General features: G+C 46.8%; 1 protein-coding gene across 2 annotated transcripts in view; it reads left to right on the top strand.

Moving 5' to 3' along the window:
• The window catches only part of psda (pleckstrin and Sec7 domain containing a), a 31,079-nt gene that overhangs the window by 3,509 nt on the left and 13,924 nt on the right, over nt 1–13,646 (top strand). The window contains exons 2-7 of one of the 2 annotated variants that reach the window (XM_062400330.1): nt 172–2,724; nt 3,229–3,337; nt 4,546–4,823; nt 4,906–5,186; nt 5,377–5,614; nt 5,687–5,946. In XM_062400330.1, coding sequence (XP_062256314.1) covers nt 352–2,724; nt 3,229–3,337; nt 4,546–4,823; nt 4,906–5,186; nt 5,377–5,614; nt 5,687–5,946 — 3,539 coding nt within the window. In that variant the 5' untranslated portion in view covers nt 172–351. Of the gene's footprint in view, nt 1–171; nt 2,725–3,228; nt 3,338–4,545; nt 4,824–4,905; nt 5,187–5,376; nt 5,615–5,686; nt 5,947–8,715; nt 9,217–13,646 lie in introns of those variants that run through there. The other variant, XM_062400331.1, reaches the window with a different exon arrangement.

Genomic DNA, 13,646 nt, shown 5'->3' with positions numbered 1-13,646 from the left:
TTGGGATTCAAGTTTGAGAGTGTGTATGTGTGAGAAAGAGCATTCTTCTGCAGGAGTTTAGGAGTTTCGATTACTTGGATTTGTGTCGGAAGAAGATAATCAGCTACTTTCTTTTGTGAAATAAAATAAATAATATTAACTTTGTTAATATTATTTGTCTTTGTGCCGCAGGTTGAAGACACGATAAGAAGATGGAGAATAGACCAGCATGTATAGTCCGGGGACTGATCCCAATCAACGACATTTAATGAATACCTTCATGGGTTCCAGAAGGTCCTGGGGCCTTTTGTGCAAATAGCGAGGGCCCACGGAAACAGAAGATCTGGACTTTGAGGTGACTGAGTTGCCAGCATGTCCCAGGCAGGTAAAGTCCTTCACCTGTACGTTGAGGTGAGGTCTGTCGCTGAGGAGGAAGGGCAGGTTCTTGAAGGAGGAAATAGTGGAACTAACCACCTGACGCTTTCATGCCAAGATGTCCTCCCTCACTCTCAGAGGAGCTCCACTCACTCTAGTCCCAACCGCAGCCCAGATCTTTCACCAATTACTCGGCATCACACCGGGCGCGGGACTGAAAGCTTACCCCCTTCCAAGTCCTCGTCTAGGCACTCCGTCAGCTTCCAACTTCAAAACCCAGACGCAACAGGATCTCCTACACAGTTCTATCGGCAGGATGTGTTAAATGACGAATTTTCTCAGTTACTCCAGGTCATTTCACCTGGAATGACCGGTCCAGGCCGGCATGGATCACTGGGACGTGCCCATTCAATTGACATGGATCCCTACCAGGAAAGGTTACCGATCTCGCCGTCTTCTACATCCTCTGGGAGGCTGACTGTACCCACCACACCCACCACCAACCGTAGGTCCTATGATATCCAGGCGGTGGAGGGTGAGGACGGAAGGACATCTGTGGTGACCTATGGCTACATAGAAAAAGCAAACATTCATAGCATGGGAAGCCGGCGTGAGTTGGACAACCCTTTAAATAGAACGGAGGGGCAAAACCTACCTGCCCATCTCTGTAAAAGACTGAGTGACCCAGTGTGGTGCAATGGTCAGCCAGCACGGGGGGACCCTTACACTAATCACCCCAACCCGTCTCATTATCAGGGTACGCAGGGCTCACCTCACCCGCAGAGGGCTACTTTGGATGCTGTAGCCACCTACAGAGCCTGGGAGGAGATCGGATCCTCTGAAATCCGGCGACAATGTGGCAGTCATGGCCCAAACAACTGCAGCCCAACTCTGCCACGGCACTACCAATCCCCTCGCTGCAGGTCCTTGGGGGGGTCCCCCGTCCTGCCCCGAAGCACCCACACCCTGCCATCCAAGTTGCAGCTCTTGGAGATGGACAGGGGAATCTGCCGTAGTGCAGTTAATGGGCTGCCCCGAAGTCCAGCCTCTGACCACCTGTGTGCCCACACTGGTTACTCCTCCCACTCAGTTGTTCCAACCTCAACCTTATACTCCCATGGCCTGCCTCAGAGCCATCAGAGGCCATGGACAGGGGATGAGAGCCCCAGGTTGTCCAGCAAATTTCATCCACCTTTACCTGCGGGGAGACCTACAGACATCCAACACGAGATCCCATCTAGATCACCCCCCCGCAGCAACCAGCGCAGGACTGGCCACCAAACAAGTGGAAACTCCCACCACTGTGTTGACACTAGCTACAATGCTAAAGACAGTAAACAGTACTGTGCTCACCATATGTCAACTTTTCCCAGCAAGAGTCACTCCAAACCATTACACTGTAGTAGCAGAACCAGGGATGCAGTTGTGGGCAGGAGAAGTGTCTCCCCATCCTTACATGCTGAAGTGGCTGGTACTTTAGCTGTGGAGGCTGCCAGACTGTCCAGTAATCATGTGTCTCCTTCACCAACACCTTCTCCAGCTGAGTCACTGAGGTCAGAGAGTCCCAAGATGGTGGCATCATTCCTAAAAGAATCCCAACCATATGCCTCTCTTCAAGGCCAGGTCTCCCCTGAACCTCTGTCGGGGGACAACCACAACCACAAATGTAAAACAGACAAACCGATACCTCAAACCAGACTAGGACCTGTCTCCCCCCTCTTGTCCCAGACAGGCCTCTCTTCCTCAGCATCTCCAGCTTTACAGGCTAGGCTGCAGAGAGTTACTACTTCTCAATCTCCAGCTTTAGACCCAAAGCAACAACGGAGTTCATCACTAGGTAAAGACATGTCCTCCCTGCACCGCTACCAGCCACCACAGTACACTGGAGGCCATAAAGCACCCGGTATGGAGCTGAGGCAGCAGAACCTCTTTAATAGATCACCTGAACTCTGCAGGAGACTTCTCTCCAGCCAAAACACAGACGCTTTACCTGTGAGCTGGACCTCCAGGCACCAGGAGTGGAGGGACACTGGACCAGTCCAATACAGGGACAAACTCTGTGATCAAGACTACAGTCAGACAAACTGTAAAGTTTACACTCCAAGCAAGGAGGAGAATCACAGGATTGATAGAGAAAACAAAGAAGTCGTAACGTCAGTGCAGGGGAACCAGAGGTCAGTTGAAGGCGTCCAGGATCAGAGGGAGGAGGTTCAGGACCACAGTGGGGCTGGTGGGACGTCTTCTCAGAGCTCCAGTGGGGTGACAGGCAGCGTGGGAGACAGTTTCCAGCTGGAGAGAAACGACAGTCTGTTCCCTGAGACCTCGAGCCAGTCCAGCCACGATACGACCGACACGGGCTCTGGGATGCAGGTCGGCTGCACAGCGGGATGATGTGGGGCTGGTTGTGTTTACATGCAGCCAAACCCTGTGTGTGTGGGAAGCTCTGAAAAGAGTGGCGTGATGTTATCTGTCTTCAGAGCTGAACAATAAAAGTTAAAGTCATGGTCTGATGTCATATTTACATGATAACAATATGTTCATCCTCATCATTCGATTCTATTTCATCAGCCTCTGTTCATCTTTCTGTTCATTTCTAAGACAAATGGGTTTGTACAGCGTTAATGATCAGAACATGAACACAGAGATGATTGGTTAACTATAGGTTCCATTGGGCTTTGCAGCAAAGACTCATGGGAAATTTGAGTTCAAACATCTGTTTTTATTGGAACACCAGAACAAGCATAACATAAATATAACAATGCAATGGATACGATAATAATAATAATTAACTCTACACTTCACAGTTTGTCTGTTGTAAAGCTCTGTCTCCTACAGTAGAACAAGCGTTGTCACAGTGTTTGTTTCCTCCTACAGTCGGACAGCGGCTCAGCTTCGATTGCTTCCTCGCGCTCGCAGAAGATCGCCCAGGCCAAGTGGGACTTCCTGTTTGGAGGCCAGGGGGAGGAGCCTCGCTGCTGTCGAGGTGAGTGAGACAGATCAACGTTCTTCATTGTTGTTATTCCACCGCTATTCCCATTGCGAGAGGCGCCTTGGTTTCAGTCAAGTGTTGGGATTAGTTGTGGTGTGTGGACAGCAGCAGTAATAATGTGTTGATATTGATATCAATAGCAGTATATATACAGTATATATATATATATATATTTATATATATATATGTCTATTGCTTCTTTTAGCAGGTTATTGTATTGTTTCTTCTCTCCATTAAGTAAACAAGCAGCTTCACCAGCCCCCACTCTTCTTCTAAGCCAATTAGCTAAATCCTAACATCAGCGAGAACACGGCTCAGTTCACGACTCTACTCACGAGCATCACTACAAACCAGCACTCACTTCTGGTTCTGTGTTCAGGACGCTGTTGTACTGATCTGGAGTCTGTGGAAGTCTGTTGCCTGGTAAAACTGAACTCGCTGATTAATCATCATAGACCAAAAAGTGAATGATTGAATCTCATGTATTTAATGTATCCGTTGAAAAGGTGTAACGTCAACCCACCTCTCAGAAACTTGATGATATTTCATATTGAACTTATCATTACAATCTTACATTAACTTGAGTGGAGGAATCAGTTCAGTCATATTTTCTCTCTGTACTTTACTGTTAGTTTTATTAACAGATTCGTTAATTTTTTCTTCCTAGAAATGAGAAAACACTTTAATTGCAAAGTGCTCATGAGCTTTTCCATCTTCTTCTATTTGTTTATACAGTTATGTATAATGTAGGCTATCTCCCCCCCCGACAACAATGTGGAGCCTTGTTAGTTTGATTGACAGTTGATGGCACGTTCCTTATTCACATTATTTTCCTTCAGATTCACTTGAAACATTTGAAATAGTAAACATTGAAATTGAAGTGACATGATATATTGATCATGATCTTAATACTACAGAAATATTTTGATTGGCTCTGGTACAGAATGAATGTGGTTTGTTATAGATGAACATTTTAAATGTTCATCAAATTAGGCTTGCATGAGTGTATATATACATATGTATAAAACTGTATCATCGGCATATAGATGCATCTTCACCTGCTTAGCTGGATGATTTCCTCCAGTCTCATTTAAACAAGTTGATACAGGAATGAATCTATTATAGATCCCTGTGGGTAACCTCTCCTTAGAACTTCAGACTTTATTAGTCACAGTAAATATTGTTATGTTTCTTTCCTTTAGCTGAAGGCTCATCCTCAACGCCACTGACCAGTGGCTCTCCCAGCCCCACCCCTCCCTCCTTCCTACATCTGAAAACAGCTAATCAGAGGAGGGGGCGGGACAACCCGGGTCCAAAGTTTTCACATCACAAAGTGCGGCAGGTCGAGGTGGAGCTGGTGACGCCTTCCCTCACAGGCACCAACCGGGAGACGGGTATTATCCGCCGGAGCATTAAATACTCTGAAACTGATCTGGACGCTGTTCCGCTGCGCTGCTACAGAGAAACCGACCTGGACGAGGTGACCTGGTTTCATCCGCTTGTATTTCATCTGGACATTTTTGAAAGTTCATGCATGATCAATATTTATAATGACCTTACAGGTGATGCGGGCGGAGGCGGAGACAGCAGAGGAGGCAGAGGCGGACTCGGCCTTTGGGAGTAACCGCAGCGTCCAGGGAAACTCCAGCTTCAGCCCCGCTGACGCCCCCCCGAAACCCCGGGCAGGACGAAGGGAGGAGGGGGAGGAAGAGGAGGAGGAAGAAGAAGAAGAGGAGGAGGAGGAAGGAGTGGTGAGCTGGGCCAGTGTCAGGATGCTAGGAGACAAACAGAGACAAAGAGCCACTAAAGACGAGGACGAGGTGTTCGGTCTGCTGCTGAAGGGGTGAGAGCTCAAAAACACATCAGACAGAGTTCCTCCTTCACATTGAGGATTTAGTCCTTATTGATGTGTTCACATACAAGTGGTCCAGATACCAGATCAAACATTTGATCATAGTTCCCTGTGACCACGTCTCGACTTCATAATGCCTCAGCACCACAGACGTTAAAGTTCAGTGTTTGTTTCCTTTCAGGCCGTCGGAGGCTTCGTCCGAAAACCACGGAGGCCTCAAGTCTCCGGTCTCTGTGGGCAGCCCCCGCCGACCCTCCGACAGCAACCTCGACTCCTTCAGCCGCCATTTTGAAAACATCATGGAGTCTCACCGGGCCAAAGGCACCTCGTACAGTAGCCTGGACAGTGTCGACCTGCTGACCTCTGGATCCACGTCCGTGTTCACCTTTGACCTGCCGACCCTCACCCCTGAGATCCAGGTAGGACCATCAGCACACGAATCCCCAGTCGTGTAATGACCACAGAGGTAACACTGCTGTGTCTGTGTTCAGAGTCAGATTTGCGACAGCGCCAAGCAGATCATTGACCTGAGCTTCGCCCCGCTGGCCCGCCCGGACCCGGCCTCCACCTCAGAGACCTCTCGCTCCGACATCAGCCTCAGCGCCTCGGTGGCCCGGCTCCGAGCGGGGTCCGGAGACGACACTGGCCCTCCGGTCCGCTCCAGGTCAGAGAAGGATTCGTGGCGTCGCTCCAACCTCAAAGATGGCTTCCGAAAAGCGACCTCGGCCCCGTCCCTCCACAGCAGCCCCAGGTGAGTCAGAGCTGGTTGTGGACCCCAGCAGGGGGCGCCCCGGAGCCTCGGGCCATCTGTGTGGTGTTGGTTTGGTTCAATGCACATGAAAGAGGGTAAATACACTGAGGCTGCAGGTAAATTAATTATCATAATTTGTACTAAGAACAACAATGAAAAGAAAACGCTAAAGCCATAGAAAACCCTGTAAATTAGGTTTGAAGCATCGTTTCTTTTTATTTAATTTTAATCTGTGTATTTTCAGCTCTTTGAACTCAAACCTCTAATTCTGCATCTTGTTCTGGATAAAGTCTGTAGACGCAGATACTGATGCTTCTGTGATTGGATGATATCATGATATATAAACTCAGGCTTTGATTTAAAGGAGAAAGATCCACATGATTCCAGTGGAAACTTGGAATTGTGACAATCGGAGATTTGTTGTTTTCTTTATTGAAAACACATTTCAGAGCAGTGATTTTCCACCAGCGTGCCATGAGAGATGGTGAGGACTGCTGTGGGAAATGATCTAATATCTAGTGTTGCACCGATGATTCGGCACATCGGTAATAAACAAGACTTTCACTGATATCATTGGCTGATGTTCATTGGTATTTGTGGTTAAACCGCTGGGCACGTGCCGCGGCTGGGGGGGCAGTCGCCCTCCACGCCGCCGGAGGCTCGGTGTGCGGCACGCCTCGAGGTTTTTTGGATCCTTGTGGTTTTTTGACCAAAATATGTTACCGACATTTCATTAAGACCCGAAGGAACCATATCAACTGTGGTGAAATGGGCACAATATGTCCCCTTTAAATAAAGTTTAGTTCAATCAAAGATTGTTTCATAAATCTGATTCAATTTGTGCTGATTAAAAGATACGAGTAATAAAAGGCTGAAATAATTTAAAATAGTGCTTTTTAATACATTTAGAAACGATTTTACTAACTATATGTATTATATGTACTGTGTTAGGCCATAGGGTGTCATTTTGTGTCATTTTGGCTGGTGGTGTGTCCCAGGATTCTGTCAATGTAAAAAATGTGCCGCGGCTCAAAAAAGGTTGAAGATCACTGTTTTAGTGAATCCTGCTGCAGTAACATGCTTCAGCCACATGGTGGAGACAGAGAGACGCAGCTGGTTTCAGTTAGGTGTGTGTGTGTGTGTGTGAGAGAGACTACACAAGAGTTTAATTATAGTGTGTCTGACGTGGAGTTGAGCTGAACACACACAGCGTCCAGTGTAGGTGGAGAAGAGGGGACCAGCTGCAGAGTGGTTCTCGTTTGTTTAATAAATCAGGTTTTTATTGATCAGCAGCTGTAGGTCTTTAGCTCTAGTTTATTGATTCTTTGTCGATCAGTTTTTGTTCTTGGAAGCTGCTGTTAAAGATGAAGAGAAGGTTTGTCTCTGAGTCTCAGGCTCTGGATGTCCTCCGTGCGTCTGAGGATTAGTTTTGGTTCCACATCCTCTTTACGTCCAGATCTGCACCTTCGTGGTTACTAACCAAACCCCTGTGCTCTCATGTCGTGAGTTGCAGTCAGCTGATTGTTCAGGTCAGACGCTGTAAAGTTTCAGAAAGCTGAGGAAACCTAAACCTTCCTAAACTATTCACCAATCAGAGTAGTTGATCTGAATAAACATGTTTTCAGGTGTTGTTCTCTACCTCAGATGAGATTAGTGGAATCGTCTGTTCCTCTGTGTGTGAACTGGGAGAATCAGAGGTTTGGAATCTGACGACTGGACGCTGTTGATGTTTCAAAGGTTTCGTCTCTGATTCGTTGACTCAGGACTGAGAATCTCCTCAGACCTCCTCACTCGTGTGTGGGTACAAGTCAACGGCTGAAACTGCAGCTGGAGGTTTGTGTGTGTCAGTCGGAGGCGTCTGGACTCGGTCCACTGGGTGTGGACGCACAACTCTGATTCAAACACAAACTTTATTGTTTCCAGTAGAAAACAAATTAAACTCGAGAAAAACAGGATCACACCCAAACTGCTGCTGCTGCGCACACACACAGACACACACACACACACAAACAGTTTTATCAGCCTATAGAGGGAAATTCCAGATGGATCAGTCAGTAAGTATTTGAAAAAGAAATAAAGAGAGAGAGAAAGAGAGAGAGACCTCTCAGTCCTGTCAGAAAACCAGAGACAGTCCCTGAACACCCTCCTCCTCCTCCTCCTCCTCCTCCTCCTCCTTATTCATGTTGATCTTTTCCATCTGTTGTCTGGCTGTCCTGACCTCTGACCTCTGACCTGCTTTCCCTGGGTTTACTCAGTGTGTAGTTTATTCTGTTCAGCTCACATGTGAAAAACCAGCCACAGACAGAACTGAACTTTTTACTCTCTGTCTTTAGTTTATAACTTTATATTAGTATTTATTATAAAGGTATAATGTTAGAGTTAAAACTGCTTTAAACAAAGTTTAGTTTAGGTTAAACATTGCTAAAAGAAATACATTAAGCTAGTTTAAAAATCCATATTGTTTTTGATTTTATAAAAAATATCACACAAAATAACTGTTAATCTGAAGCTGATAAAACATTTGACAATAAATCAATCGTTTTTACTCAAAGAAGAAAAGTGAAATAAGGTTCAGATCATTAAGACGTTTAAAAACACCAGGAAGACTGTGGTTGTAGAATCTGCAGTTTGTTTTTGAGGAAAAGAAAAAGATAGAAACTTCTTCCAGGAAGGTGCATGGAGTGAGAGGAAGGTAAGAGGAGACAAAGAGAGGAAGAGGGGAAGGAGAGGACGGAGGGAGGAGGAGGAGCGTCCCCGGTCCAACGGGGGAGGAAACACAAACCTCCATCCCCTCAGTGAAGGAAAATAACTGATGCACGAGAGGGGCGGGACAAGAAGATCCGGCTGAGGAGGAGAGGAAGTCGTGTGGAGAAGTTGTTGAGAGGGAATGAACACGGCAGAACGTTTTTAAAGAGTGAAAGAAGAGAAGGAGGAGGAAGGAGCTGACAGAGGTGAAGAGGACAAGACAGACGAAGGAGGACGAGTGGAAACAGACGAATCCGAGAAGCTTCTGCTGATGAAACAAACAATGACGTCAGCAGATCTATGACATCACTCCGTTCCCCGTGGTGAAGCCTCCTCAGATCAGAGCTGTCCATGTGGATGTTGTTTGATTGGCGGCTCTGTCGGCTACTGACATCATAGACTGGGCGGGAGAGTGTGCTAGCCCTGCCCACTCCTCATAGTCATGGCGAGCTACCTGCTGTGCTTGGGGGGCGGGGCTCTGGATGACAGGTACATGTACGCCCCGCCCTACCCGGCTGTTTACAGGTGAGTCCGCCCCTTAAGGTCATCGGCTCTTAAAAAGATTTAAATTCAGTTTCTCTAAAGTCTTTAATATTCTGCTGTGACGTGTTGACGCTCGTTTCCTGTTTAGCGTCTCACACGTTGTTGATTTTAGATACAAAATAAATCAGTCATTTTATTTTTCGTTATTATAATTCATTAAACTTAATTTCAAGTTATCACTGCAGCTCATGTCAACTCTGCTGAAACCTGAAATGGATGAAATTGACACTCAGAATGTGGAACTAAAAGAAAACTGTGGAAGTTATTCTCTGTTTCATTTAATCCTTTTCAAAAGAATAGTTATGAAATGTTATATTATATTATAGATCCAGCTTACATGTGTCAGCACCAGGTTGTAACTGAAGTTCTGCGTCAGGAGACTGAACTTTCACTGTGTTCTGCCAGTGGAGTCGTTCACGTTCTACTTCCCAACGTTCCCATTTCAACCCCAGTGGAGGAACTTGATTTCCTGTGTGACACTGCCGTCCCACAGTCAGTGAGCAGAAGCTCTTGTTTAAGTCGTGTAAAACACACGTAGTTTATACGTCTTGTTGATATCAGACTCATGATCAGGAAGGATCGTGTTTCCCACGGTTGAATGAAGCCGTGGTGTAGAGGTGGATTTCGGAGCAGATCTGGGTAGAGCAGAGAATCCAGGATACATTTTTCATTTTCTTTAACCTGGTGAGATAATCAGTTCGTCTTGGCAGAGGTCTGAGCTCTCAGAGCATCCTTCTAGTCCTTTATGGATTATTGTTTCCATGGTTAACAGTGATTTTTAAAGAGTTGGATCATGCTTGACAATACAGCAAGAAACTCAACTAACAGCAGGAGTCTGAGAAAAGAGCCGACAACAACAATTCATATTTAACAGATGTTTAATTAATATCCACATGAAGTGACGGTGGTCCTTCAGCTGGGACACAAACCCGAGGAGATCTAAAGAGGAGGACCAGGCTGCGACATGTGGATGATGCAGTTTCTGATGTTAACACCTGCTGAGTCTCAGGTTGAGGTTTGATGAAGAGGACCTGTGGTTTTTCTGGGTTCGGTTCAGTTTCAGTGTTAAAACTCAGCAGTGACCGTCTCTGAGGCTTCACTCTGCATCACTTCAAACTGATTCACTAATCAACCTGTGTTTTCTAGTTTCTGCTGAATAACGTCCCTGCAGGCCGAGGAGCTCCTCCGGAGTCCGGAAGTAGTTTGCTGTTTTAACTCTGGACTGAGCATCCATTATAGATCGAGCACTTGTTTCCCAGTGAGGCGTGAGCGGAACATGTGAGAGCTGAACTCTGTGAACGTTCCAGAAGAGAACAAAACACATCACGGATATCAAACTCATGTGGATGCCTCACTTATGAGAGATCTGTGACTCGTATAACATCAAATAGCATCAGATCTGTTTTTACTCTCTGGTATTAGAGTTTAATGTCATCTCAGAGTTCAGGAGAATTTCGGGGCATCAGATCATTTTGAGGCTGAATCCTTAGAATCTACTTTAAAAGACCCCATTACAAGCAAGGATGAATGCCAGACATCTTTTTGAGAAGCCATGTTTGGATGCGCTCGTCTCTTTGAGTCTTGTCTCTTTGAGTCTTACTGCGTTTGATCTCCTCTCTAGTCTCCGATCAGACTGGAAGGTCTCTGGTTCGACTCCTCGCAGTGACAACAAAAACATACCTTGATGGACAACACCTGGATCTGTTCCAAAGTTCAGGAGGACTCTCCCTTCCCCGCTGTCTGAGTGCCCCTGAGCAAGGCATCATACTCCCCCAACATCTGCTCCCCGGGCGCCGTGCATGGCTGCCCCCTGCTCTGTGTGTCCTGCTGTGTTCACCAGATGGGACAAAAGCAGAGGACCAAATTCCCTCCCACACACATGCACAGTGTGTCTTTGTGTGTGTGTGTGTGTGGGATCAATAAATGTGTCTTGTCTCTATCTCGAGTCGGCTCAGAGACTTGCCTCGTCACTTTTAAAAGAGATGGAACGAACTATCACAGCATCAACGTCCAGTAGAAATCACAGACTGGTCCTTTAAAGGGTCCATATTGTGTGCAATACATGTTCTGGGCTTTTACCATCTGTAATGACTTGAAGGGGCCAGCAGGGGGCCTCAGAGCAGGAAAACAGTCACTCCACAGACTTTGTCCTCCGTCCATTCTGAGAAACGTGTGATTGGAACGTCTCGTTTCGTTCTTCCTCCCCCGTATGACGTCACATGGGATCACACTCGTCTCTCAGCCGGCACCAGTCCAGCCTCCGAACCCCCCACCTCCACTCCTCATCACCAGATGTTGGGGGAGTAAGGTGCCTTGCTCAGGGGCACTAGACAGGGTAAGGAGACTCTTGGATTTTTGGACAGCTCAATCCAGGTTCGTCTTTTGTTGTCTCTCCGTGGAGTCGAACCAGAGACCTTCTCTGCCCATAGTCCAGGTTTCTGCCACTAGACCACCGCCTCTCGGAGAAAGAAGAACCCCTGCAGAGAAGGTGTCCGTGCACATTCCTCCTGAGAACGTTTCTGCTGGAGACCCGAGGCCGTGTCGCGGGGCTCAGTGCGGAGTAGAGTCCACTTTGCTCGGGACGTTACTCCTACACTGACTGTCCTGCTAAGACGTGGACAGACATGAGGACGGTGTACCTGTCCTTCAGAAACATCCGGTTGTAACGACTGTGAACTCGTGGCTGCTCTTCTATAGCTGCAAACATCACGTGACTTTCAGCTGTGTCACCAGAAGGATGCACCAGAATGAGACCAGTGATAGGCCTGGTCGCCTGTCACTCAGTGCAGTCAGCCAATCAGAGGAGGGGCTCAAGAGGCAGGTCTACAGCTCCAGAGAGGACGGAGAGAGGACATGGACACAGTGCCGCAGTTTGTCCACTTTAATCCACTGATCCATCATCTTAGGGACCAACACCAGAAAGGTGTCAAATATGGGTTCTTTAAACCGGGACACAAAGTGTGTTCTTTCATCTGTTGTGTTCATGTTGTGTGTCCGTCTGTGTGCAGTGTGTTTTGGTGTCGGTCTGGATGAACGACAGCTGACGGACACACCCTGGATAATAACAGTCTCTCACTCTTTCCTTTTCTCTTTCTCTATATTTGTTCCTACTTCCCTCTCTTTCATTTTCTCCCTCTGTCTTTTGATCTCAGACTCGTTTTCCTCTCGTCGTCTTTTCTATGACTATGAATTATGTTTGAGTCCAAAACTCTTCTGGAGGTTCAGGGGTAAAACGTGTTGCATCCAGCTCAACTAAAGCAACGGGTGATCGATTCTCCAGACTGTGATGTCATCAAGTGTCCACAACCCCGACTTTCAAATTCAACCGGAATCGAGGTCATTTTTTACAATGTTGAGAATATCCAGCTTTATATTAAAGTTTCTGTCCGATCAAATGTTGGGTATCATCAGTGTGTTTAACCTTTGACCTTAGACTCTCTGACCTTCAGTGACCTCTGTCCAGCGCTGGGTCCTTTGATCGGATGGTGCTGATCACTGTTGAGCACTGGGTGTTTCCTACGGGAGACTGGTCGTAGGACACAGGACGGACGTCCAGTCCAGCTCTGCTGCTGGTTTTAGTTAGAAGCTCACCACAGCTTATAAAGTTAAAAACAGTCTTTCTTATGTCTTTACTAGCTTGTGTTTGTGGTAGAAGTTCTGAGGCTCTATATTTGTCAGACTTTGGTGGAAGTATCTTGTTCCAGTGTGTGAATGCACAGACATCCGAGCATCCTCTGATCTGCTGCAGTCGGAGGACGATGAATAAAAAGGAAAAGAAGAAAGAAGAGTTTCCTGGCGTCCGGTCGGGTGAAGTTCACTGACTGCTGCTGGTTATTTCTGTCCTGGATGAATGGGTTGTGTTGGCGGAGGAAGGAGTCGTCGACAGAAACATCCGCACTCACACTCTGTTCCGTCTCGTCCACACACACACGCACACACACACACACACACACACACACACACACACACACACACACACACACACACACTTGTCCCTCTATAGGACACTCAGGGACATAAGGCATTCCACCACAACTAAATGCCTAACTCTAACCTAAACTTTAAACTAAGTTATCAAGTCCCTCAGAAAGCCTTTGAATTTCTGAGGACCAGACAAAATGTCCTTTCAACGATGGTGTTGAACCAAGATGGCCGTGACGGCTGTAGAACGTGTGAGTCTGTGGTGTTGAGTTCAGGTTCATTCACTTTCCTTTACAGAAAAGTAAAGTCTGCTCGTTCACGGTTCTGTCTGCAGCAGAAGCATCTCAGGTGTGTGGGACGGCCACATGCTGCAGCACCCCCTACGGGCAACAGGATCCGTCGCATCATCCATCTTTATTTCCAATCTATAGTCTAAGCTAAAATAATGATATCCTTAATATGCGTATTCCATCGATCTTACCTTCATGTTA

This window comes from Platichthys flesus, chromosome 12, assembly GCF_949316205.1.
Source record: "Platichthys flesus chromosome 12, fPlaFle2.1, whole genome shotgun sequence".
NCBI lineage: Eukaryota > Metazoa > Chordata > Actinopteri > Pleuronectiformes > Pleuronectidae > Platichthys > Platichthys flesus.
This window is presented reverse-complemented; position numbering and strand designations above follow the sequence as displayed.